Below are 26346 nucleotides of genomic sequence, written 5' to 3'. Positions count from 1 at the left end.
TTGATTTGACTATTAAATCTGAGCTACACGTAGGTATAATATGCATTCTAGTTCGCATCTTCAGGAAGAGTTTATTGCTTAAACTTGCTAGTGTTCTTCTTTATTGCCAGTTTGGATGGAATTGGAGTAGTGGAAATACATATTTACTACTTTACTTTAGCTCATATGCTCCGTTACAATTATGATTATCATATAACCCAGAATATAGATTGTCACAAATCATAATAGATCTAATTTATTATCCCAGCATCAGCCCATTTGATATTAATCGGGGCGCCCCATAGTCTCTGTGGGATTCCCAGAGCCTGCCAAACAGCCATAGATGCAGCAACAATGTCACGCCCACAAGGAGGATGATAACCCTCTTCTGCATTACATCCCTTTGTAGAATCACACTCATCAACTACTTTAGCTACCACAATCTGCCTATTGCCCCTTATCACGATCCTGTTACCACATCGAGCACCACCATTGTACCACCCAGTTGATAGTGCAACCACCAGTGACCTGTCCGAGTGGTTGTTAGTGTTGTTGCACTTTGATTGGCTATTCTGAAAGCTTTTCAAGGCGAGGATTCCCTCTGTTTGAGGGGTTACTAAAGGGGAGCATTCAAAGGTGAAGTAAACATTGTTTTCGACGCAGCACTTGTATGTGCATTGCCCTGGTGGAGGGCTTAGAGCTCTAAAGTGGCCTGTTGATCTGCAATATTGCCCTTCGACTTGTACACTGAAACTTACCAGTAACAATACAAATGAAAACCATTTGCTAATACAAGTGTTATTTAACATGGCAGTCAGTATTGGTTTTTAGTTTATGCTTTGATGTTTGATACAAAGGGATATACATATATATACTCCACAAAGGAGTGGACTTGAAATAATTTACTACATTTGCACATTAATCCACTTCATTATTAATGTATTATACTATGATTAATGGGTAGTCTTTACTATTATTGCACATTATAGTCAGTTTTTGGGGAGCTGCGTTACTCCAGAGTCAGACCTTGATGAAATAAAACAATGTGTGTTCAGGAGTGTGATATAATTCACATCTCAATAACAATTAAATACAAATATGCCCACTAAACTCCAAATCATAATAAAGGTTTATCCCAATGATTAACTTGGGCTTCTTCTGAATAAAGTTAATAACCGATTATATTCAATGAGTTTGGATCAAAACATGTCCGGACAAAAAAATTTAAAGGTTATCCTGGATCAAATATGATCCATTTTAAGTACACATTACAAATATTTTGGAGTATTATTCAAACCAATTAATTTCGTATCAACACATAGATTTGACTTCGGGTTTGTTATTATATTAAAATATTTTGGAGTATATTACACAGTATTTTGAAAGAATGTGATTGGTCACTGTCTCAAGTACAACACAGCTTAAAAAACACAAGAGTTATTAGTTTTAAAGTCTTCTAGCATGATTTGCACAGGCGAAGTATAAGACATGATGTAATACCGGGGGCATTATTCAAGGTGCAAGCCCACAGGTTGAATTTAGGGGATTACTTATCTAATTATACTCCATAATTGACTTTACTATTATTAAAAGAACACGTTGACATGCATGACCCAATTTTACAATCTTACTCAGAATTCATATTTAAAAAAAAATTAAAAAAAAAACAACTTCTTTGAATATAGAGTAGTAGATGTGGACGAGGGATTAAGATTAACGTGGTTATCCTATTTATAGATGAGAAAAGTGCTCCGCTTACTACGAGTAAAGATAAGTGGTTATTAGAATTGATAATAGTGAAAAGCAGAATTGTAGATCACTTATCCACTTATCTTTGCGCCAACTATAACCTATGACCGTCTTAGGCAACTTTTGTGCATCTTGTCTAGTGTTGATGTTCTCATATTTTATTTATTTATTTATTTATTAAATTAATACTTTTTAGAATAAAATTCAATAAATTGTTCAAAAATTTTGTAATAAGTATGGAGAAGGAACTGAATATAGGTAAGAAGAAGGGTTTTATAAGAACAAAATCTTTCACAGGTGAACTTAGGCCTGATTAAGTCTTTTGGAATTAGGGGGAATGAAGAAAAGTAAGGGAATCCTCACTTTAAGGTGCCTCTAGAGGGGTTTAAGGAGCTTAATCTCCAAGGTTATGACTTGTGAGATGACAAACCTTTCTACTAGACTAAGCTTTGCTTGGTAATAAATTGTTCATTATTTTGGTTAGTTTTGTGCTTTTGATTTTGAGAAATTCAAGTGTTAAAAAGTTCAATTCACGTTATCCAAGTATATATTACAACTAAAATATTCTATAAATTTTAATAAGGTTCAATAAATTCATGTAAGATAAGATAATTTCAGATAAGTGAAATCAGATGAATAAAACGCACCCTAAAAAAATCATTCATTATTACATACTCCTCCATATTTTTGGGGAAAATCTTTATTTAATTTTATATTTCCGTCAAAGAAAATTTTAATTTTATATTGCAGGTAACTTGTCAACCTTACCTAATATTCCTGGTTGACACACAAACCTCATCATACAACCCTATAACATCATATCTATACTAATCTATAGTTTATCCATTAAAAACTAAAAGCATAAAATAAATTATCATCAATTCAATTATCTCTAGAATATCTTAAAAATAGCGCCCCACACCCCCACTCGGACACTCCTAATAATAATATTGCTCATATAAATAAAAATATTAAATATATCATCAATCATTGAAATTGTTTAAGATAACTTTCACCTCTTTAAACCAACACAAATCCTATCACCTTACGACACTCAGTCACCCTCATCCCCCACCTCCACCAAACCTCTTTAAATCCCCCACTAAATTTCCTCCTTTTATTATCCTTAAAAAAAAAAATTAAAATAATTAATGGCAACTTCAATTTCTCAAACTAAACCCAATTTCTCTCTCCTCTTTTCTCCTTCTCGTAAACCTCTAAATACCAGTTTTAATAACCGCTGTTTTCCGGTTAATCGGCGCCGGAAAACGCAGCTTTTTCCGGTGAAGTGTTGCCTGAACTTGCCGTTAGAGCCTCAATCGGAGTTAGGAAGATCGTTGAGCAGTGTTGTTCTGAATCAACCTCATTCTTTTTACGACGTCGTTTCGGTTGAATTGAATCGTGTTGTTGAAGATCGTGATGCTGCTTTTGCTCGTTTTAATCATAGCTTGGGCTCTTCTGAGGCTTCGCTTCATAGGTTTTTCTCTCTCCTCTCTCCTTTTTATTTAATTAATGAATTTTGCTTGGATTTTTGTTAAGTATGATATGATAATTGATAAGTGATGAGTAATTATCTAAATTTTGGTTGATAATTTAAAGCATATTTCATGCTATGAATTCGTTGGTCAAAATATAGCTTGACTTGACCTTATCTTTTTTCGTGTTTTCTCTTTCCTATTGTTGGTATTGGTTTTACTGTGTTTCAAATTAATTATTGCCTGATCCGCAACGCTTTAGGATAATCGAACGTGTGATCTTAACTTTTTTGTAGTGGAAAGTCCATATCATTGATGAATAGTTGAAGTGTCAAACCTGAGTAAACTAGTACTCCGTATATGAATGACTTTGGGGACAAGTGTCGGCGTGTTGCAATTAATAAGAAATAACTTGTTGCAATTAATATAAAACAGAGAAATTAAGTCGATAACAAGTTGCTTGTTATCTTTGCGTTTGATAATTAATAAGTATATGCTCTTTTCAAGTTTTCAACTTTGGTTAAATTAAACTAAATTTTGGTGAAATTGTTTTGTCGTTTTCATATTATTAAAATGAACTTGTCTATGTTGAAATTTGCTCCATTATTTTGCTTAAGTATTTTAAGGGGTTGATATTGTAAAGGATAATGATATTGCTAATATCATTATCCCTTGATTTACTCCGTGATTTACACAATTAGGTTGATTGTCAAAGATTTACCTAACTATTGTCTAATGTACCTAGACATATACTCTAATGTATCTAGTCATAATCTAATGTTTATTTATGTACTATAAATACTCTTGTATAATAATTAATATAATCAAGTTTTCCATTCTCTTTCTCATAACTCTATCATGATATCATGAGCTATTGATCCTTTTTTTTCCCACTTCCGCTACTACAACCTCTTATTCTATGGCTACACCATCAAAAATCTTTGCCGACGTCGACAAATGATGGTGACCACATCAAAATATCAAACTTTCTACTCGGAAAGCTTCAAACCTCAAACTTCTGCTCAACTCTTTTAGCACCCCGTATTTCATATACCAAGAGATGCTAATAATGTCCCAAAAATTTGTGTAGTTTCATTCGGCTTGAATTAGCTCAAATTTTATGGATCCACAGGATACAAGCCACTTTCCACACCTTAAGTACCTGGTATTATATACCATTCCGTTCCCTAATTAGCATTTGTAATGACCTTTGAAGACTCGTGAGTTAAACCTTATTTTTTAGAATTTCCCTCATCTTCATTGATTGCATCTAGCAAGGTAGTTACAGCAGATGAAATTGTTATTTTAATTGCTTGCTAGTGATATTTACAACACTGACGTGATCAACTCAAGTCACCTGAATGAAATCAACTGATCAAGCATATTTGATTCATTCTTCTACATTCATATTAATGATATTATTTGATTGCTCTGATGCTTGAATGCTGCATAACTCTCGTATTTGCCATCTTGATATGCTGTCATGATATGTTGGTTCATCTGACCTGGAAGATATCAACAGAGTTGTCCATCAAATATTTGCGTGATGGAATAATTTTGTATGAATCCGTAATGCTAATATGTTGTTACTTACAAGGAACTTTATTCGCAGAGTTTTGTACTGGATTTTTTCACATTTATTAACTCATCCTTGATATCATGAAATCAACAACTGCAATAGTTCTTTGCTGGACGTTAAATCTGAGCAATCCAGTAGAGTGAAGTGGCTGATATGGATAATAGCCAATATGATGTTGTGCCCGCAGTAGATTCACATGTCTGTTAAAAGGTATCAAAGGTAAGGTGATTACGAAATGGAGGTAATGTTATTAGGGCGCTATAATCTTGTCCACCATGGATTGCATTAATAATTCAAAGCCTTGAACAGAGTGCAATATATGACAACTACCAGCCGTTGTCACATATCCCTTCTTGGCGTTATGGAGGTGTAATTGGAGTTGAGCATCAAGATTGTTCAAATTATCTTTAGCATGGGAAATTTCCAATCAGCCACACTTTGGACCTCTATAACACAATGCTTCAATGGTCAACCAAAATTCCTGCTTTGATAAGTTGCCAGCTATTCTCTAGCTTGATAATTCTATGTTTACCTGTGAATGTGCTTTGAATTGCTATGTCAGACTGTACTGATGCTCCTGTGTCTTTTCAGTCCAAATACATTTTGATTATATGAACCTGATACCATTCTTTATTTTTTGAATAAATTAGGAGGATCGCGAAATTGAAAAAGGCTGAGTGTCAACTTGCTGTTGAAGATGTCTTGTACATGATTATCTTGTATAATTTCTCTCAGATTAGAGTGCCTCTAGTTCCTAGCCTCTCTGAATGCCTCTACAATGGAAGACTGGAGATTCTACCTTCCAAGGACTGGGAGCTAGAGTCTATTCATAACCCAGAGGTATTGGAGATGGTTAGGGAACATTTGAGTACCGCCCTTGGATGGAAGGCAGGCTCCAGTGTTGCTGTCAACTGGTCCCCAACTAAAATCCGGAGACAACATCTTAGCCAAATTTATGCAACATCAATCGTGTATGGCTACTTCTTGAAGTCTGCTTCTCTGAGGCTTGATTTGGAGCAAAGCATATCGCCAATCTACCAAAACATTCCTTTTGGCAGTTGGACTCCTCCAGAATTTGAGTCATATGGCTCTGAGAATGTCATGCTTGGTCAAATGGTCACCCCAAGTTCCACTACATTAAGCCAGGTCACTAGAAGACCCGGGAAGAAAGAGTCGAATTTAAGGTGCTATGTGACAGGTTTTGACACGCTGACTACGGAGCAATGTGCAAAACTGAAATCAGAGGAGTCTGCAGAACTTATTGACAAGCATTGTCGGGCACTATTTGGGAGTACTAATGCTGAAAACAATGATATGATCTTAACTTCTCTGTCAAGCTTGAAACGATTGGTGTTGGAGGCAGTTGCTTTTGGGTGTTTCTTATGGGATGCGGAAGAGTGTGTCAACAGGATATATACTCTCAATTCTCAAGGATAAATGTTAGTTCTTTTAGGCTGATTTTGTATATATGGAGGCTGTTTGGCTTTTGCTCTAAGCCCACTATTAGATGTACAATGACTTGAACAAGCGGCGCTCTTCTACTTCAGCTTCTTCTGTTCTGTTCTGCTCTGCGCGCTTTGAGATGTATATAGTAATATAGTATGACAGTTATTTAGTTAAAATTGTGTTGGGTGATGTAAATATTCTCCTTCATCTTCCACTGTGGCAATCCATTGAACAGTTTAATATCGTATGTGAACAGAATTGAGTAAATACTACGTATCATTTATTTGTTTGGGCCACCCTTTTCTTTTGGGCTCGTTAGCTCATATATCAAGACTGGCCCAAATATAAAGCATTAGTTATGCTTGTGGATTTTTGACGTAAAGAGTTGAGACTTGGGACTTGGGACTTGGGACTTGGGAGTAAATTATCCTCGTTCTCTACGCCACATTCAAGTCATCGACTTTACCAAACTGCAAACCAAGAAAGCTCGGTGAAATTTGGGGGGGAACTCACCCTGGTGGGCTAGCCGGCTAGGTCATGAGTTCGAGCCTCATCAATTATATTATTTGCTTGGGATTAGAGGGATTCTCTTATCTCGCCCACTACTCAAGTGTTGACCTGTGATCCTGTGTAACTAGGGATGTCAGTGGGGCGGGTCAAGTAGGAGACCCGCCTCATCCTCGTCCCAGTGAGGCGGGGATGGGTCCTTGTTCGGTTTGACAGGACCTGAGGCGGAATGGGGATAAAAACCATACCCGCCATGGGTGATGGGGCGGGGGTGGATTTTAGGTTGTACTCGCCCCTCCCACCCCACTTCATACTCGCCCCATATCCACATCCATATATTGATATATCTTATTACATAAAAATATATATTTTTATACTATTTTTATATAAAAATTAAGTAAAATAATATAGTAAAAGTAATACTTTGTAATAGAGACTTATATATAAACAAAACAAAATGTGTAACTTAACAATGTTTTTATTAATCATTATTATGTAGTATAGTTGTATTTGAAAGGTGAGGATTAGGCGGGTCTTAGCTAGGGATTAGGTGGGGGTGGATATCCAAGTGGGGGGAGGGGCGGGGATGGTTTTGGAATTGTACCCGCTGAGGTGGGGACGGGGATGAATTTTGGACCCATCACGGGGATGGAGGTGGGGATGAAAATGTTAAGCGGGGATGGAGATGGGAAAACCATCATCTGCCCCGCCCCACCCCGTCCCATTGACATCCCTATGTGTAACTGGCCGACTTGTAAAACTCTACTTGTAGAAGATATCAATAAGGCCCAAAAAATATCACAAAGTGCAAAATACATATTCGTAAGATTTTGTAAAAAAGAAACCGAAAAGGTGAATTATGGATAACAAATTAAGTCATGTTATCTTATTTCAGCCATTTTCTACCATACTGAAATTACTTAATCCAATTTTACTGATTGAAATCAAATTTTCCTCATTGCAACCGATTGAAACTATTCATTTTATTGATTCACACATTACAAAAAAATGTTCATTTTTGTGGCGATTATTGCAACATACAAAACTAATTATAGTTGCGACGAAAACATTCCCAACTAATCTTCATTCTCTAACAGATCCATTGTTGCCATATTCTTTTAGTGTCGATTACCAGGATAAACGGTATGAAAGTTACCTCCTTATCTCCTATCACAATAGCGATTATTATTTTCTCCATATATTCTTAATGGCAACTTGTACATAAACTAGTTAATTTGGCAAATGAATGGATGCGAAAGCTTCTTTATGGTTTTGAATATAGTCGATATCATTAGTTGATTATGGTAGCATTATAATCAAAATTCAATCCTATGGAGTATTTGATACTCGAATTTTTCATAGCAAAATTAATTTATGCTATTGGTTATAAAATCATCACAAATATACAATTGCAAGGACAGCATATCATTGAGAGTTTATAACGCCAATTATAATCACAACTATAAAGTCAAATAGTTTGTTATCATTAATTTCAATTACAATCACAATTATTGAGTCAAATAGTTTGTTATCTCTAATCGGCATTTAGTGTCTATTGTTAGAGTGATTTACATGGAAATTGCAAAGTGACAATGTTATGTACAATACTTCACTAATAATACTCTATACACTTAATGTCACGAATAAGAAATCATTGTGAAATACTCACATTAAAAAGGTCTAAGTATAGTTTGATATATTAATTTTAATTTTTTTTTTAATACATATATTAATATAATCTTTTCAAAGGAGAAAATACAAGTTAATCGGATATACAAAGTTGGTATATCAGGGTATAATAGTCATTTCATCAGTTAGCTTGTGGGTAACATAGTAATTTCCCAGCTTTCTTCCTTTTCCCAATCCCAGATTTCCTCCGTTGTTGGCTTCTCCATTCTCTATCATTCAAGCTAACTCCATCATCGCCTCCTCCATTTCCACCACCTAAGGTGGTTAAAATTGTTGCAGTGAAGAAGATGATTCCCTTAAGGGGTTGATATTGTAAAGGATAATGATATTGCTAATATCATTATCCCTTGATTTACTCCGTGATTTACACAATTAGGTTGATTGTCAAAGATTTACCTAACTATTGTCTAATGTACCTAGACATATACTCTAATGTATCTAGTCATAATCTAATGTTTATTTATGTACTATAAATACTCTTGTATAATAATTAATATAATCAAGTTTTCCAACATTCTCTTTCTCATAACTCTATCATGATATCATGAGCTATTGATCCTTTTTTTTCCCACTTCCGCTACTACAACCTCTTATTCTATGGCTACACCATCAAAAATCTTTGCCGACGTCGACAAATGATGGTGACCACATCAAAATATCAAACTTTCTACTCGGAAAGCTTCAAACCTCAAACTTCTGCTCAACTCTTTTAGCACCCCGTATTTCATATACCAAGAGATGCTAATAATTATCATTTATTTTTCTCCAAACCCCTTACGGAGAAACAATACCTTTTCTACATCCCTTAGTTTACCTACCAAGTGTTGCTAAAACATGAAATTATCTCTTCAAAACCATTATGGAGAACCATAACATTCTTTCCATTCTAAACCACCATCAACACCATTGCATTCTTTTCTATCTTGCCTTCAATAGTTGTGAAGGAATCCCTATATTTTTATTCTTCTCCCATACATTGCAAGCACATGTTATGCTAGCAAAAATTCTTCATTATATTAATTTTGCAGTCAATGGTTCGCGTGTCACAACAACCGTAAAAAACACCCATTAACCAACTCCTTATTCTCTATACAATTGGGGAGACAAAAAAAAAACCTAAACTCTCTCCAAACCATCTCGGAGAACGACAATACAATGCAACCCTTCTCACCAACTACACTTCAATTCGTACATTGACCAAGATCGAATTGTGTTATTATATTCAAGATCAGTTTCTCGTTCCAGACGTCTGTCTTGCGGGGGCATGTAAAGGATAATGATACTAGCAATATCATTATCCCGTGATTTACTCCGTGATTTACACAATTAGGTTGATTGTCATCAAAGATTTACCTAACTATTGTCTAATGTTCCTAGACATATACTCTACTGTATCTAGTCATAGTCTAATGTTTACTTATGTAATACAAATACTCTTGTATAATCATCAATATAATCAAGCTTTCCTACATTCTCTTTCTTATAATTCTATTAGATATGGCCTTACTTAATAACACTCTTTATTACTAGGGTTTTGTTTAGTTCCGCCGCTTCACGGGGCCATTGAGGAAGACGACAGGGGAAGAAGAAGAAGAAGATTGGCAGGAAGACAAAGATATAGTGGTAGTTGACTAGTTTTGATGGGTTTCGGGTTTGAGGTGGCTGTGATGGTGGTGGCGTGAGGTGGGTGTGAAGAAGGGTTTGTTTTAATGTTTAAAACTCACTCTTTATCATCGTTTACAACATTACAGGCCTTGAAATTGGAGGATGATATACCTAATACATCAACCATATATTGACTTGAGCAGCAAAAAAGATTTGCATCTATTTGAAGGCAGAACAAAGCAGACAATCTTGCACCTACATTCAACCGTTATTGGGGACCCCTGAATACATGCCAGTTTTGGTGTACCTGTAGTCAGTAAACTAAGCTCACACTACTCAAAGTAGTGTAAATGTGTAATGTGACTAATGTCCTTTTTTATTGGATTCAATTAATTTTATCAATCTACCATGTACCAAATGTGCACTAATTTTTCATTCATAACGTTAAATTCAATTTCAGATGTCAAAAATAATTAAATAAATAAAATTGGATGAATTTCTATTTAAGTACTCCAAATCTCCCATCTATTTGGAGCCTTGATGGTATTGTTCAAATATAAACACCAAAGAGGACATATTTATGTGCCACATGCACCACTAGCATGCACCACTAGAGGTGTCAAAATCGAACCGACCTGAAAAAAATCATCCGTTTCCAACTGTAACCAATCCGATTTGATCAGAGAAATTCAAGACTCAAACTCGATATGTAACCGAATTGAACTCAACCCGGCCTGAACCCAAAATTGACCCGATTATGAACTTAACCCAGCACCGATTTGACCCGACTTGAACTCGACCTGTAACCAATTTGACCTGACTTGAATTCAAATCGAACCGATTTGATCCGACTTGAGCTCAATCCGAACCGAAATTGACCCGACAAATACCCGATTCAATCCGATCTGTTTTTTATCCATACTGATATTAACCCAACTCGATTCTAACCTGGCCCGACCAGATTTTGACTTGGCATGATTTCAAACCGACCTAACCCAACCTATTATTTACCTGTTTTTATTATTATTATTTTTTTCTTACTTAAACATATATTAATGACACGACATGGAAAAATGATACGTGAATGACTTGATATCGACCTAATAACAAGATACGGAGTAAAAAAAAAAAAAAAAAAAAAAAAAAAAAAAAAAAAAAACTCAATAATTACTCTAGTTTTAAAAATGAATATTAAATTTGGTCAACCCAACCAAAATTCATCCAAACACGAAAAGTATCTGAATAAGAATTGACCGGATATTGAATCAAATTTATTAGTACTCGAATCGAACTTAACAGAACCGAAATCAACCGAACTGGAACCAACCCGATACAAAGTCATCAACCCGAAATTAACCAGGTCAAACCCGTTTTGAACCCGATTCGAATCTATCCGAACCGAATATGCACCGATCTGAAGTTGACTCGACTCAAACCCGACAAGGACCAGACAAAGCTTGACCCGAATTTGATCCGACCCGAGGCAGATTAATAGGATAATTTAGAACCGAATATACCCGATCCGAACAGACCCAATCCAAACTTCGTCGGGTTATTCGAATTGACACCTCTATACCCCACACGTAACTACGTAATTAAGCGACATGCTTAAGCTTACTACAATACGAAGGAGATTTTATTTTCATAGAATCCCCTCTAATTTAAATTAAATATATTAGTTGTAAAAACTTCTGTATATATTCGATGTGTACAGTAATATTACTGTATATCAAGGTAACTTTTATTTAATTTAGGGTAACTTTTAGACTTTTTTGGATAATTTTTATTAATACAGAATAAATAACTTTTATTTATATCAAGGTAACTTATATATACTGGGTAATCTTCATTCATTACAGGGTAATTTTTTATCATTTTAAGGTAACTTTACGACGGATGCATAATATTTTATTGTACATCCGATTTTTTTTAAATGTTTGTCTATTAGGATTTTCACATGGTTTAGTTACTTTGACTATAATTTTCTATAAACATACAAAACAATTACTAATACTAAATAAAATGTTGGCGTAGTGATATATAGCTAGTGCTATATAATTATCTTAATAAAAATTACACAGTCATCATCTTATATAAATAAATACAAGGTCATGTATGAGGTTGTCAGGTCAATGAGAGTAACACTGAGTTGGTAACTTAGTATTGATAGAGTTATGAGAAAGAGAATGTTGGAAAGGTTAAAAACCACCCCTAAATTCACCACTTTTCTAAAACAACCGCCCTTGTTTTTACGAAATTAAAAAATACCACCTGCACAACCCAATATTAGTAGGAATTACCACCCCATCCCTTTTTCCGACCTTTTTTCCGTCTGTGGGCCCCAAACATGTATCACCCATATGAGCATATCACCAACATTTTGCAGTGTGTCAATGTGTATGTTTGGCAAACATGTCTAAAAGAAATGAAAATTCTATTTAATAATTTTTAAACATGGTTTATTTTCTTAAAACTACAGAGTAACACAAACAATCAATACAAACAATTTGTCAAAATGACCAAGTAAACATCCAATAGGCAAACAAATACTCGTACATAGTTTTGCAATTAAATCAAAAAACTTGATTATGTTAAATGGTTAACAGACTTCGAAACTCAAGGTTACATGTTTTTTTTTTTTTTTTTTTTTTGACACTCTCTCTGTTTCTCTTTATTTACTTATTTTCAACTGTGTTAAGTACCAGTATATATATTTTTTATCTCTTTACAAAATCAACAAGGAAAATAATTGAAAAAAACTAAAAGGGACAGAAAGAAAACCTGATAAATTGAAAATGACTGGACTTGGTATCAAATTCAGGGACCAACTAGAAAACTTTCACGGCAAGACAAAAATAGATGGAGATGGAGTGCATTTTGCTATATTGCTTTGGCGTGTTAACTCGGCATCATGCTCATTGGCCCCAAGGACAAATAATTTAAGACCGAAAGATAGTGGATACGAGGGGTGGGGTGAGGATCGAACGTAGGTCACTCCTAAAGGAGATGGAGGGACAAATTGTCCCTCAACTCCATGATCCTCAGAAATTGGGTATTACAATTATTATCTGATGACACAAACATGTTAAAAGAAATACGAGTATTAACTAGTCCGACTGGCATATTTTTTGTGGGTGACTCAACTCTGTATTCAGTATTTAATCCATTTTCTTTTTGATATGGCAAATTGGCATGCATGCCAAAATCATTAAACCACTCTTCAAGAGATAACAAAATCTAATACTTTTGCTGAGATCAGCTAACTATTACTCAAACTTCTATACATTGACGATAATTAACGAGTCAGGGCTTGTTTTGCTTGTCTTATTTTTACTTAATTTAAGAAAAATAAATTTAGATAAGTTTTGAAAATTAGATTCTCATATGGATAAGGATTATCAAATTTAAATTACAACTAAAAAATTCAGATAAATGAAACACACCTTCATTCCATTGTCTCCATATAATATTATATACAGTACTTAGCTCCTTCCTACCAATGCAATTCGATCATAAAAATTGTAAAAGTTGATGTTGACAAGTACGGAGTACTAATTAAGGATAAAGGGATTAAGGATTTTTTTTTTTTGAATTTTTTACTCATATTTGGAGAAAAAAAAAAGTTACAGCAACAACACATAAGAAAGTATGATTTGGATTGTGATTTATTGACTTTATACCCCGTATTTTGATAATTCTATATACATCAATAAAAATTACATATGAAGGTTGAGATAATAGAGTAGTGACATGAACTGACATCGCTCTTCACCTTAGATCCCTAATGAGGTTCAAACCTTATACTATATATGTAACTCGTTTGAGGTATTTCTTTTTTCTCCCCCTCAAGTGAGTCAACTATCCATAATTTATGTAATTAATTAAGAGAAGTTTACAAGTAATACCAAGTACACTCAAAAAAATTAGTCACTTGTATATAGCTATCACATTAAAACCTACCCTTAAATTAAAAAAGACCATTATCCCCACCAAAACCAACCTAACCATATCTTTCAACGGTTTAAACTATACTTAAAATACAGTATTTGTACCTTTCTATGAATCACCCTTACTACATACTTTCTTCCAAACCAAACAACATTTTATTTTACAAACAAAACCAAATATTAATATTGCATTTTTCTTCTCAAAACTTCGTCCTTTATTTCTCTCCCAATTCTCAAACAAATAAAAAAAAAAAAAAAAGTTCTTTCATTTATTTGAAGTAAAGATACTAATCTAACATGTTAGCTCCCTTAATTAAGCTAATCTTCTTAATAATAAACACCTTTTGCAACATAATTACAAAAGTATTATTCTCAACAACAGCTTATTTCGTCGTTCTCATAATCCATGCATTAAAGGTTCCAGGAGATGCCACCAAGGGGATCCTAGAGCAAGCAGCCGACGCCTTCCGTTCGGTCCTCGAGTCCGTGTTCGGGTTTATAATAGAGGTGATCATAACCATAATATCTACCATTTTTGATAAGATTAAAGACGGGATTATTGAGTCTATTGTTTCGGGTTCGTCTGCTATAGGAGAAATGATTGATCAAACAAAGAATTCTTTTGAAGGTTTGTTAAATGATGTTCCTGAGATTATTCAAGGATTTTCTGAGATGATTGTTACTATGATTACTGATTTGTTGAATAATTCTATGGAAGCTTTAGGAATTGTTCAAGAAAATGCTTGAATTGATGCAATGTATTACGTATGTATGTACATTTTTTTTAATTAGTTTTTGGATGTCATGTAATTAATTATGTGATTATTAATTTGGTGCTGGAAAGTAACATTTTTGTCTAATTAGATTTACCAGCTCAATAATTAAGTAAATTAACCATTTCATTAATTAATTGGTTGCTTGGAAGCTTCGTTACGTTCATTTATAAACAATCATATGCATGAAATAATAATATACATGAGGTTTGGTTTGACCAACTCTTATATTAATATTTGTCTTCTAATTTAATATTTCTTGGTCATTTGAGTCTTGACTTGCTTCCCCAACTTTGGGAAAATTGTTCAATACAAATGTTGCATAACTTGTGAGGCACGGGTGCGGAACCAATTATTAATTACTTCATCTGTTTTGTAATATTTTTCGATCATAATTGATTTGTAATTTGAGTATTATGAAAAAGATTCATCAATTTGTACTCTGTATATGATTATATTTGATTTATTTTAATGTAAAGTTTGGTTATAAACCAATTACCATTGGATTAAATCTAGGAAAAATTAATGCATGTTACTATGTTAGTTATAATATTTAAATCTGACAAAAGGCATTGATGATATGATTGACCCCGTCGGATTAATCTAGGAGAAATTAATGCATTAGTAGTGTAATTATGTAAAATCTGAGTATCTGACTATGAAAATTATGGTGCAGTATCACTAGTATGTTAATTAGGGGGGGCTTGGGTGGGCCATGGCCACCCCCTTGGCAATTGGTCTAAGCTGCACAAGTGTGTATCTATTCTAGTTGCAACACCAGCCCATAAACCAATTTTAAACGCGCCTCATTAAAAAAAGGTCCAAACCAAAACGAGCCCATCCAAACATCTGAACATATCTTTAAAATGCAGCCCACCTAATTATCATTTATACAAAACCGTCACTTTCAACAGCTAATTTTTTTAAAATATAATTTATAAAAAAAAAATCGTCACTATCAAATTTAAATTTCTGAAATTTATTATTCGTCTCTTTGATTTTCTCTCTCTTACAATCAAACACAATTCACTCTCTCTCCTCCAAAACAACCATGGATATTTGATATGAGATGAAAATCAAACGGATTCTCCCAAAAAAGGTAAATTTATGGAAATTTCACATAATTTTGTTTGACTTTATATGAATATCACTTAATTTTATTTGAATATTGTTCGATACTCTGTTGTTCGAAATTTTTATTAGAATTGTTAAAAAATTTAGTGAAATCAAACGGATACCTTATGTTCATAAAATGTTTTGAAATGTTATTATTTGTTGTTCATATGATAAATATTCTTAATGTTCATAAAATGTTCTCATTTTGTTTGTTTTGTCTGTTTATGCTTGTGTTCATATTTTGAATGCTTATGTTCATTTTCTGAAATGCATATGTTCATTTTCATTCTTAAATGCTTATGTTCATATTTTGAATCCTTTTGTAAACTTTCTGAAATGCTTATGTAAACTTTCTGAAATGCATATGTTCACTTTCTGAAATCCATATGTTCATATTTTTTTTGTATATGTTCACCTTCTAAAATGCTTAATTATGTTCATACGCATTCAAAAAAATGAACCAATGCATATGTTCATATTTTGAATGCGTATGTTCATTTTCTAAAATGCATATATTCATATTTTTAATACTTATAATGCGTATGTTTCATAATTATTTTATTTTTTATTTCTTCAATTTTCTTATGTTCATAATTAGAGGCCGTAAATTGCATGTTCACAAACCTAATCAAATTGATCAAAATTCATTACAAAATCACCACAAAAAAACCGAAATTCATACGTAGATCAAATTGATAGAAATTAAACAAAATACAATTACAGAGGAGAGAGAAAATGAAGAACGAAAGAGGAAAAAACAGAGGAGAATAAAATTTTGATGAAAATTATGATCAAAATTTTGTTGAAAATTATGATCAAAATTTTGACGAAAATTTTGAATAAAATTATTATAGGAAAGAAAAAAGAGAAAAGTACTACAATCAATTTGTGTTCATCACTTACTACTAATTGGCAAATTATCCAAAAATTACATATGCAATATCAATCACAAATTTAGAAAAAATAACCAATTAAATCAAATTACAAATCAATAACATAAACTAACTTATATCAACAATCTCTTCAAGATTCCAATTAAATCCATCACGAATCAACGAAAATAAAAAAAATGGAGGAGAGAGAAAATCTTAAAAGAAGAAGATAATGCCAAACACAGTGGAGAGAGAAAATTTCAACCAAAATTAAGAATTAAGTAAGGAATTTGGAAAAAAGAGAAAAAATTATGTAAAAATTAAGAAATAAGAAAAGAAATAAAATAGGGAGAAGATTGAAGGAAGGAGATGAAGTAAAGGTGATCATTAGGCAGGCTGGGCCGGGCCGAAGCTAAAAAATTATGCCGACTTCTCGGGGCGGGTCAAGCTTCGGGCCGGAATTTTTTGTGCCTATACCCGCCCAAAATGGTCGGGCCGTGCGGGCTTTTCGGGCTGGGCCTAAAAAAATCAATTGAATATGCATAAAAACGCATTCCTAAATCCGCCCAAAAAAAAAAAATTCGGGCCAAAAAATTCTGCCCAAAACCCGACCAAAATCGGGCCGCGCTAACTTTGATCACCTCTAAGATGAAGTAATATATACCTGTACTCCAATAGTAAATAGTATATATGTGTGTTTGGTGTATAAAAGGGGGTACTTGATGAGTTGCAACCTTGTGCATCTAAGAATATGCCCCCCTTGGCCCAAAATTTTTATTACTGCAAAGCCCAAATTTATTTATTTTTTTTAAAAAAAAAAAGAAAAAAAAAAGCCATGTATATAGGAATAGGAGTACATATAGGCGGCTATCACGCATACGAGAAGGAAAGGATTTTGTTTTGTTTTTTTTTTTTTTTTTTTATAAATTTTATTCCTTTTTCTAAAGTATATACTATGTTGTCTATGTATATAGGGGTTAGGTACTAGCCTACTATGTTCACAACTACTTTTTACAAATTATTAAATTTTTACCAATTGGATATTACACACATCAATTAGACAATTACAATTCCTTTACCCTTCAAGTATGTTTTCCGTTTTTTTTTTTTTTTTTGTTATTTATTTATTTATTTTTTTATAACGAAACTTTGTTGTTGAAATTTCATTATTTTATTTTAAATACATGTATCAAGATTACATAAATAAATTTAAGTAATTAAATTAGATACCATGTAATTTAATTAGCCATTAGAATATATAACACATAATTGTGAAGAATATTGTTCGAGATAAGATGAAAGATGACTTTCTTTTCGACTACTTGTAGTGTATATTGAGAAGGAGATTGCTGGAAAATTCGAAATAAAGTCAATCATTGATGACTTTTTATTCTATGAAACCTATAAGAACTCATGCTGGAGTAATTTTCACCTTTTTATTTTAATGGTTAATGTTGAATCGTTTTTACCAAATTACATATGCATTTATGACTTGTCGAGGTATTATTTTTACTTTATCAATTAGGCCACTCCTTTGGAAATTTTCTGGTTACGCCACTGAGTATGTAGAATTGTGGGAAGACTTGGAGATACAATATTTATGGCACTTTTTGGATAGGAGGGTGAAGGATTGAAGGGTGTAGAAAGGCGTATTGTTGTAAGTCCCTTGTTTGAAAATTTACTTACTACTTGAACTTGTTAAGGGATCGAATTGGTTTATAAGTCTAAGTGGACGACTGATTTAATATTACTAAATAGGTTTCAATGTGTTATCATGTATTCGTGCATGAAATGTATGAAGTCAAATTCTACTCCAACACGGGAGTGTTCTTAGCCCAAAGCAATGAAGTATTATCATTGTCCATGCTTTTTATTATTGCCACTTTTCAATCACACGTTGTGTATTCCATCTATCGCAATAAGCCGGTTTCATGAGCAAATTACACAATTTATACAAGGGTATAAGAGAAAATTGGATGATTGGATATGGGACCTAAATTTAGATATAAATAGAGTGATACAGATCATAGCTTTAAACGTACAATGTATAGGTGTTATTTATAATGAGTCCTATACATGTTTGAGAGGCTTGTCTGGTTTATCTCCTTGATAAGCACGAGTTGTTTATCAAATGGCAGATTTGTAAATAAATGAAAAAAGAAAACATTGTTCATGGTAAAACCGCTAACACCATCAGCGGTTCTACCATGAATAGTGTTTTTTTTTACTCTATTCATAGAATCGCTAACACCATTAGAGGTTCTTCCTTGAACAATTTGTTTTTTTCTCTTTTTATAAATTTGTCACTGTGATAAATAACTTATGGATAAACTTATATTTTCTCCATGTTTGACTTGTTCAAATCAATTTTGGTAATGAAATAAAATACATGAACATGGGCCTCATGGCCTAAAGTTTCTATTTTGTCCATTGATTAAATTGTTGTACTTGCTCCATCCAATACATGTTGACCATAAATGACTTGATTTAGCCCTAAATCCTAAATGCTCAAATATACAAAGGTTAGCCCAACGCAATAATCACCATATCCAAAATAATTTGATCCTATAATGGCTCAAAGTCTTGACACGGTACTACTCTCAAGAGTCCCAACCCAAAATCCATGGAAGCGATAAAACCCGAATAAACCCAATCTAAACTTGAAATGATAAACTTAAAGCGCAATCACTTTAAAACTATTACCTAAACTCTTCTGTGACACGACTCAATTATTAGATTATTTATATTATTTTAAATTTTTAATATACTTAGGGGTCGTTTAGTTAGATTATTTGAAATGAATTGAAATGGAGTTAGAATTCATTTCATCTAATTTTTTGTTTGGTTAAGATTTTTAAAAATGGAATCTCATATCCAAGGGTTCTAACTCCCTCCTTACTCCCCAAGGAATCCCATACCACCAAGGAATCCCATACTCATCACACTGTATATCGGTCAAACTTTCAAAAATAGATTGTCTATGTTCTTCCATGGCGGCAGAGACGACTGACCTCATTAAATTCCACTTTGAAATTTCATATCGAAAATTGCAGTCATTTGCTGAATAAATACCACCCCCAATTAATCCTCCTACAAGTGCAGTGGAGCAATGGCACCCAAATTAATGAATGCTATTCAGTATTTTCGCTATGGTGGTGGACCTGCTGCATTAAAGGTTTTTTCTTCCCTTTTTTTTTTTTGGGTTTCTATAGTAATTCATTTTGCAATTTCATTAATTTAAATGATTTTGCACTTGGGTTTTTATAAAACTTAATTAATCTCTGATTTTCCATCTGGGTTTTTGATTCTTATGCAAGGGATTCTCCCTTTTTTTTGGGTTTCTTACAATAATTAATTTTGCGATTTCTGTAATTTAAATGATTTTGCACTTGGGGTTTACTAATACTTTATTATTCTCTGATTTTCTGTCTAGGTTTTTGATTCTTATGTAAAGAGATGAAGTGGAGTAGAATTAAGATGCTAATTGTATGGTTTTAGGAGTAGAGAATTAGCAAATTACAATTTCAATTGTGTGTTATTTTAGCATTTAATAGAGAGATGATAGAAAAACATGGAGAATTTAGAATGTTCTTAGTTTGAATACTGCAATGAATATATCACTATGTATTATTGTATACGAAATTACGAAGTATATTGTACGAAGTATTTTGAACATATCATTAGTTAGCTGTATTAAAGATAAGTGTGATGGTTATATTTTGATCTTAGCATACAACATTTGTGATGTAATTTATGTACTCGTATATAATAATGCTCGAATAGTCGAATATACAATTAAAACAATGGTACAAAAGATTCTTGTTCCTCCTATGAATAGGTCTTCCTCGAATAAATGTTGTACAAAACTACAAGTATAATTTGAAAAGATATGGTTAGGAGTTTTAGGACTAAGGAGTAAAGGATCATTTACGCTTGTTTGTTCTAGTATCATTTTTGGACCGAAAATTGCTGAAATATGGGGTTGAAAATGTGTTGATTAGAGCTCAGAACAATTGCTACTTGTCTGTTGGGTTAAATCCTTATGATGTAGGTTTTTAGCTTCTTATACCTGCCTTCAGCCAGTCTTCTCATGGGGGTTGTTATCTATGTTTCAGCGTGTTAAGGTTGCTGTTCCTGATCCAAAGGCTGATGAGGTTTTATTAAAAGTTGAGGCTGCATCTTTAAACGCATTTGATTGGAAGATACAAGAGGGCATACCTCGGCCCATATTACCCCGAAAGTTCCCTTATATACCAGGTTTGACATACTGCACTGTTTCTTTATTTCAGTTCTTCCTTTGAGGTTCAACTTGATGCTGTTAAGTGCGCATACTTCGTAACTTAGCAGCTTGATTTTTATCTTCTTTTGCCTCTTGTTTTTCTGTTGACATATTACATTGTTTTGTTCTTCGGCCTTCCTCTTACCTTCGAGAAGCTGTGGATGGGTGGTATAGAGTGGTGTCCTCTCTGTGGAGAATGTGATTTACTGACTTGTAATGGAGATCTCAAGGTTTCAACCATATATTATTGTAGTATTACATGAGAGTCTAATTGTTCAGAATAATAAATACTACAATGTAGATAGAACATAGTTTTGAGTTGCTATATATTGTCCTTATCATTAGTATTCTCCTGGAATTGCTATGGCCACACCCATTTCCGTAAAATGTTCTCAAGGCATGGCGTAAAAGTTTGAAAAAGCTTATAACTATAGTTGCCTTCACGAAATAAAGATTTTTATTAAAGCCATGTTGATAAGCTTGCAAGATTCTTCAATTTATCGCTGAAGACCACCTCTTTTTATGGCTTCAGGAACTGATGTTGCAGGGGAGGTAGTCCAGGCTGGATCTTCTGTAAAGAAGTTTCAAGTTGGTGACAAGGTCCTGGCCCTGTTTAGCCATGCTGTAAGTTTCTTGCTGAGTTGTTTTTAAATCATTGTGCTTTCAATTGGAAATAGTTTCTTTTACGATGTGGGGAAAACTAAAGTTGTGACTGATTTTTGTTTTGACGGACAGACTGGGGGTGCACTGGCTGAATATGCCGTGGCAAAGGAGAACATGGCAGTTGCTAGACCCCCAGAATTATCAGTACCCGAAGGTGCAGGCCTACCTCTTGCTGCCCTTACTGCTCACCTAGCACTTACCCATGCAGGCATAAAGTTTGATGGAAGTGGTGACAGGAAAAACATATTGATCACAGCTGCATCAGGGGGTGTTGGTCACTATGCAGTACAGATGGCAAAGCTTGGAAACACACATGTAACCGCAACATGTGGGGCACGTAATCTAGATTTTGTCAAGGGCTTGGGCGCTGATGAAGTTCTTGACTATAAGACCTCAGAAGGAGCTTCCCTGAAAAGCCCTTCAGGGAAGAAATATGACTATGTGATCCATTGTGCTATGGGCATCCCTTGGGCCACATTTGAGCCTAATTTGAGTGCAACTGGTAAGGTGATAGACTTGACTCCTGGCCTTGGTGCGATGATGAAGTTTGCTATGCAGAAGCTAACATTCTCTAAGAAGCAATTGGTGCCTCTAATTCTGTTTCCAAAGATAGAGAACTTTGAATATGTTGTGAATTTGGCGAAGGAAAGGAAGATTAAAACAGTCATAGACTTGAAACATCCCTGGAGTGAAGCTGAAGATGCTTGGAGTAGGATAATGAGTGGACATGCTACCGGAAAGATCATAATAGAGCTTTGAATAGAAGGTACAAGTGTTTATACAGACAGACACTATGTAATCTGTAGGTATGTGATACTTCATACGGCTATACGTTACTGGTATATATTCCTCTACTTGGGTCTGGGTGAGTTTTGTCTCCCTCAAAAACTCCATTTTGGGTTCTTGTCGTTTCATGGGTTGCCAGCTCTAGTCCTTTTAGTGTATATTGCGCATTCATTGTTCTACGTATATTTGTAGCAACTTATCAATATGTCAAAAGTAAAATATATTCTTGTAAAGTTGTAATATTGCAACTAGAACCTGTGGCAAGTTTTGTTAGGGTAAAGGTTGATTAGTATATCAGCATATGAGTATTATTGTTATGGCAGATTTTCATTTTGATTTTTCCCCTTCTTTCAAAGTAATTGCAACTTTTTTTTTGCTAGCTGTTGGAAATGGGAGGGGAAGATCATAATATTTGACCCATTGAATTCAATACAAATTTGTTTATGTATTTATTTTTATTGTTATAAACAATACTAGTATCTATTAATTATCACCTCCAAAACTTTGAATCATCGAATATGCTGACATTTTCAATTTCGTATAAATGTGGGCATCCTGTAAACTATGTATTCAATCCTTGTCAAGAGTCAAAAATGTCATAGTAATCAACTGATCATACTCATCGATGATTTTATAACGAAATATACTCTCAAATAAAAATAAGCCCATATTGAAGCACAAATGCCTTCCAAACTTATGCATGCCCTTCAGTATTCTGGCTATGGTGGTGGAGCTGATGCTTTGAAGGTCCATTTTTCTTCACTTTTTTATTTTCTTATTATATAAACTGAATGTTATCTAAATGTTAATTTCCATCGAATTTGATTGATTTTTTTGGTTGGTTTTTCGTTCTTGATTAAATTGGTTATTTTCTAACTTTGTATATGTATGTTTTGGGATGCATGCAAATGTTGGGGAATGATATTAGTATAATAAACAGCTAAGTTGTGGATTTTATGTACTATAGAATATTAAATTAGAGAATTAAAAGTATATTCTTAGTAGTATAATCATAATAATTTGACTAGTTGATGGACTTGAAATTTGAAAGGATGTATGAAATCAATAGTTTTAGAAATTGAATATAACAGCAAATTAGGAATTTAATTGATTGAAAAGGTTGAAGAATGAGGATTATTCCAAAAGGTTATGGTTACGTGCATCTACTGGTCTGTAACAGAGTATATACTAAAATAATGCATAGTCTAATATGATGTTTTAGATATAATATGAAGATTAGAATATAATAGAGTCTCTACTAGAGTCAATTTGTTAAGGGTAATCAGTAACGCTTCGTAGGAATTTGAGTTTTGTACTTGTTAACCCCGCCTTTGGCAGGAAGAACACAGAGTGTTTATTTTAGTGTTGATGCTGTTCGAAGATTGGGAGTTTGGAAGTTATAAAATCTGTTTGATGAATTATGCTTGTACTTTCATTTAGGCCTTCTCATTAGGTTGAGGTCTTCTCACAGGTGAATAATTCATGAAACAAAATGTTATTTGAGGTATTCTCATTAGGTTTGTCTGAGTTGCAGCATGTTGAGGTTGTTGTTCCTGATCCAAAGGCTGATGAGGTATTGGTTAAGATTGAGGCAGCAACGCTGAATCCGATTGATTGGAAGATACAGGATGGTATTCTTCGGCCCTTCGTACCCCGCAAGTTCCCCACAATACCCGGTATGTCATACACTCATACTGGCTATGCTGCTGTAGTTTATTTACTCTCTTTACACGAGCAGCTTACTCGTCATCTTCTTTGTTTTGTCAAGTTTGTGAGCATGTGAATTTAAATTGCACTTAGTTCTTCTTGTTGGGAATGAGGTTGGGGGTGGGTGGAAGGCACGCACTGCTACTATGAACCCCAAGATTTTGGGTCCGTTCAACTCTCATATATTGCATGAGTTTACCCCCTCCCCTCCCCCACTCCTGCTGATCTATACACTTCATAAGGAAAAGTGCATTCTTGCTTTTCACTTATGTACGTCAAGTTTGACAGAACACAGAAGATTTGCTTCTATCATTGTTATTCTTCTAGAAGTATCGTAGCTGCAACCGGTTTTCCTTTAATTGTTCTCAACGTGTAGTGTAAAAGCTTCAGAAGGCATAGTAAAATAGTGATATTTACTCTAGCTGGGCAATTCTTTGCATGGAGGATGATTATGTCTTGCATGATCCCTCTTCAGCTTAAGACCATTTTTCATCTTGGTTCAGGAACTGATGTTGCTGGGGAGGTAGTTCAGACCGGATCTGCTGTAAAAAGTTTTAAACTGGTGACAAGGTCGTGGCCTTTCTTAGCTATGATGTAAGCTGTTTACTTCCCCATTCTCATTCTTTCATTCCAAATTGGTTTTTTTTTTTTTTTTTTTTTTTTTTTTTTTTATATAATTTTTAGTAGAGGGGCATGCCTAACCTCAGTCACCTGCTATTTTGGTCACTGAGGCCTTATCTCATAAAACAATTAAGTGAGCTTTCTGTGGTCACCACCAAATTGTGACTGATTTATATTACAACTAATAGACTGGGGGTGCACTGGCTGAATACGCCGTGGCAAAGGAGAATCTGACAGTTACCAGACCACCAGAAGTATCAGCACCCGAAGGTGCAGCCCTACCTGTTGCTGCCCTTGCTGCTCACCAAGCTCTTACCCAGTTTGCAAACATCAAGCTTGATGGAAGTGGTGAAAGAAAGAACATATTGATCACAGCTGCATCCGGGGGAGTGGGCCACTATGCAGTCCAACTGGCCAAGCTTGGAAACACACATGTTACAGCTACATGTGGAGCTCGCAACCTAGATTTTGTCAAAGGCTTAGGGGCCGATGAGGTTCTCGACTACAAGACCCCAGAAGGGGCGTCCTTGAATAGTCCATCTGGAACAAAATATGACTGTGTGATCCATGGTGCAAGCGGAATCCCTTGGTCCGCCTTTGCACCCAATTTAAGTGCAACAGCTAAGGTGATAGATTTGACTCCTACCCCAAGTGCATTTATGACTTTTGCTTTGAAGAAGCTGACATTCTCTAAGAAGCAGCTGGTTCCTCTTCTTGGGAATCCAAAGACAGAGAACTTTGATTATGTGGTGAATTTGGTGAAGGAAGGGAAGCTTAAAACAGTCATAGACTCGAAACATTCCTTGACGAAAGCTGAAGACGCTTGGAGTAGGATAATGAGCGGTCATGCTACAGGAAAGGTTATCATAGAGCCTTGAACATATTATATTGATGCAGTCATGCAGACACCATAACTTGCTTGACAAGTTGACAGTATAATGGTATATGTTTATAAATATTGAAGTTACACTTCCTAATGAGAAGTTATCAGGGTTTGGGCATAGAATATTTTCGTCAGCCAATTTCTTGGTTATAAACATGTAAATTGTAATCTTGTAAAATTAATCACTTTTTGTGTGCTTAATTTGTCAATTTGTGTGTGGTGTGAGGGAAGGAGGTGTTAAACGTAATCCACTCTCCTAAGGCCAACTTATCATTTGTGTTTCTTGTTAACCTCATAAAGTCATAAGTACTAACTTTGACTTGATTTTTACTAACATACAAAAACACTTGCTATTATGAATCTGTTGTTTGATTAATCAAGATGTAACATTTTCCTAATATCAATTATTCATGATTTTTTTAGCTACATACAATTACAAAATTTAACGGTTATAATTACGTATAGGTAGATGTGTCGATCAAACTGTTGCATTAAAATAGCATGAGTGTCGCTTTGAAGACATCTAATAAAATTGGAAAAAGTGGGAGTATTGCCAATCAAATCATCGTACTACAAAAGTGGAAATAATTCTATAAGACAAGCAAATCCAAGAGTGGCACTTCTCAAGTTCTCAACTGTGCATCAGTTTGCTTGTTTTTATACGAAATAT

The 26346-nt window shown here is 34.1% G+C and overlaps 3 protein-coding genes and 1 pseudogene across 3 annotated transcripts; 3 read left to right on the top strand and 1 right to left on the bottom strand.

Moving 5' to 3' along the window:
• Nucleotides 1–58: 58 nt before the first annotated feature.
• On the bottom strand, nucleotides 59–806 carry LOC110687668 (putative ripening-related protein 1; the record flags this gene model as incomplete). The annotated part of the gene is made up of 1 exon (XM_021864295.1): nucleotides 59–806. A coding segment is annotated over one exon (576 nt), but the record flags the coding sequence as incomplete, so codon positions are not given.
• A 1997-nt stretch (nucleotides 807–2803) lies between these two features.
• On the top strand, nucleotides 2804–6524 carry LOC110687797 (UV-B-induced protein At3g17800, chloroplastic-like). The gene is made up of 2 exons (XM_021864437.1): nucleotides 2804–3205; nucleotides 5433–6524. The coding sequence occupies exons 1-2, from the start codon at nucleotides 2880–2882 to the stop codon at nucleotides 6217–6219; spliced, it is 1113 nt and encodes a 370-aa protein (XP_021720129.1). The 5' UTR covers nucleotides 2804–2879; the 3' UTR covers nucleotides 6220–6524.
• A 13130-nt stretch (nucleotides 6525–19654) lies between these two features.
• On the top strand, nucleotides 19655–22805 carry LOC110687796 (quinone-oxidoreductase homolog, chloroplastic-like). The gene is made up of 4 exons (XM_021864436.1): nucleotides 19655–19912; nucleotides 20853–20994; nucleotides 21549–21640; nucleotides 21752–22805. Exons 1-4 carry the CDS (start codon nucleotides 19847–19849, stop codon nucleotides 22436–22438), a joined length of 987 nt encoding a protein of 328 aa, XP_021720128.1. The 5' UTR covers nucleotides 19655–19846; the 3' UTR covers nucleotides 22439–22805.
• A 233-nt stretch (nucleotides 22806–23038) lies between these two features.
• LOC110687795 lies at nucleotides 23039–25966 on the top strand (annotated as a pseudogene).
• The last annotated feature ends 380 nt before the right edge of the window (nucleotides 25967–26346 follow it).

The sequence above is a fragment of the Chenopodium quinoa genome, unplaced genomic scaffold, assembly GCF_001683475.1.
Source record: "Chenopodium quinoa cultivar QQ74 unplaced genomic scaffold, ASM168347v1, whole genome shotgun sequence".
Taxonomy (NCBI): Eukaryota; Viridiplantae; Streptophyta; class Magnoliopsida; order Caryophyllales; family Amaranthaceae; genus Chenopodium; species Chenopodium quinoa.
Note: the sequence above shows the minus strand (reverse complement) of the source record. Positions and strands in the feature narration are given on the sequence as shown.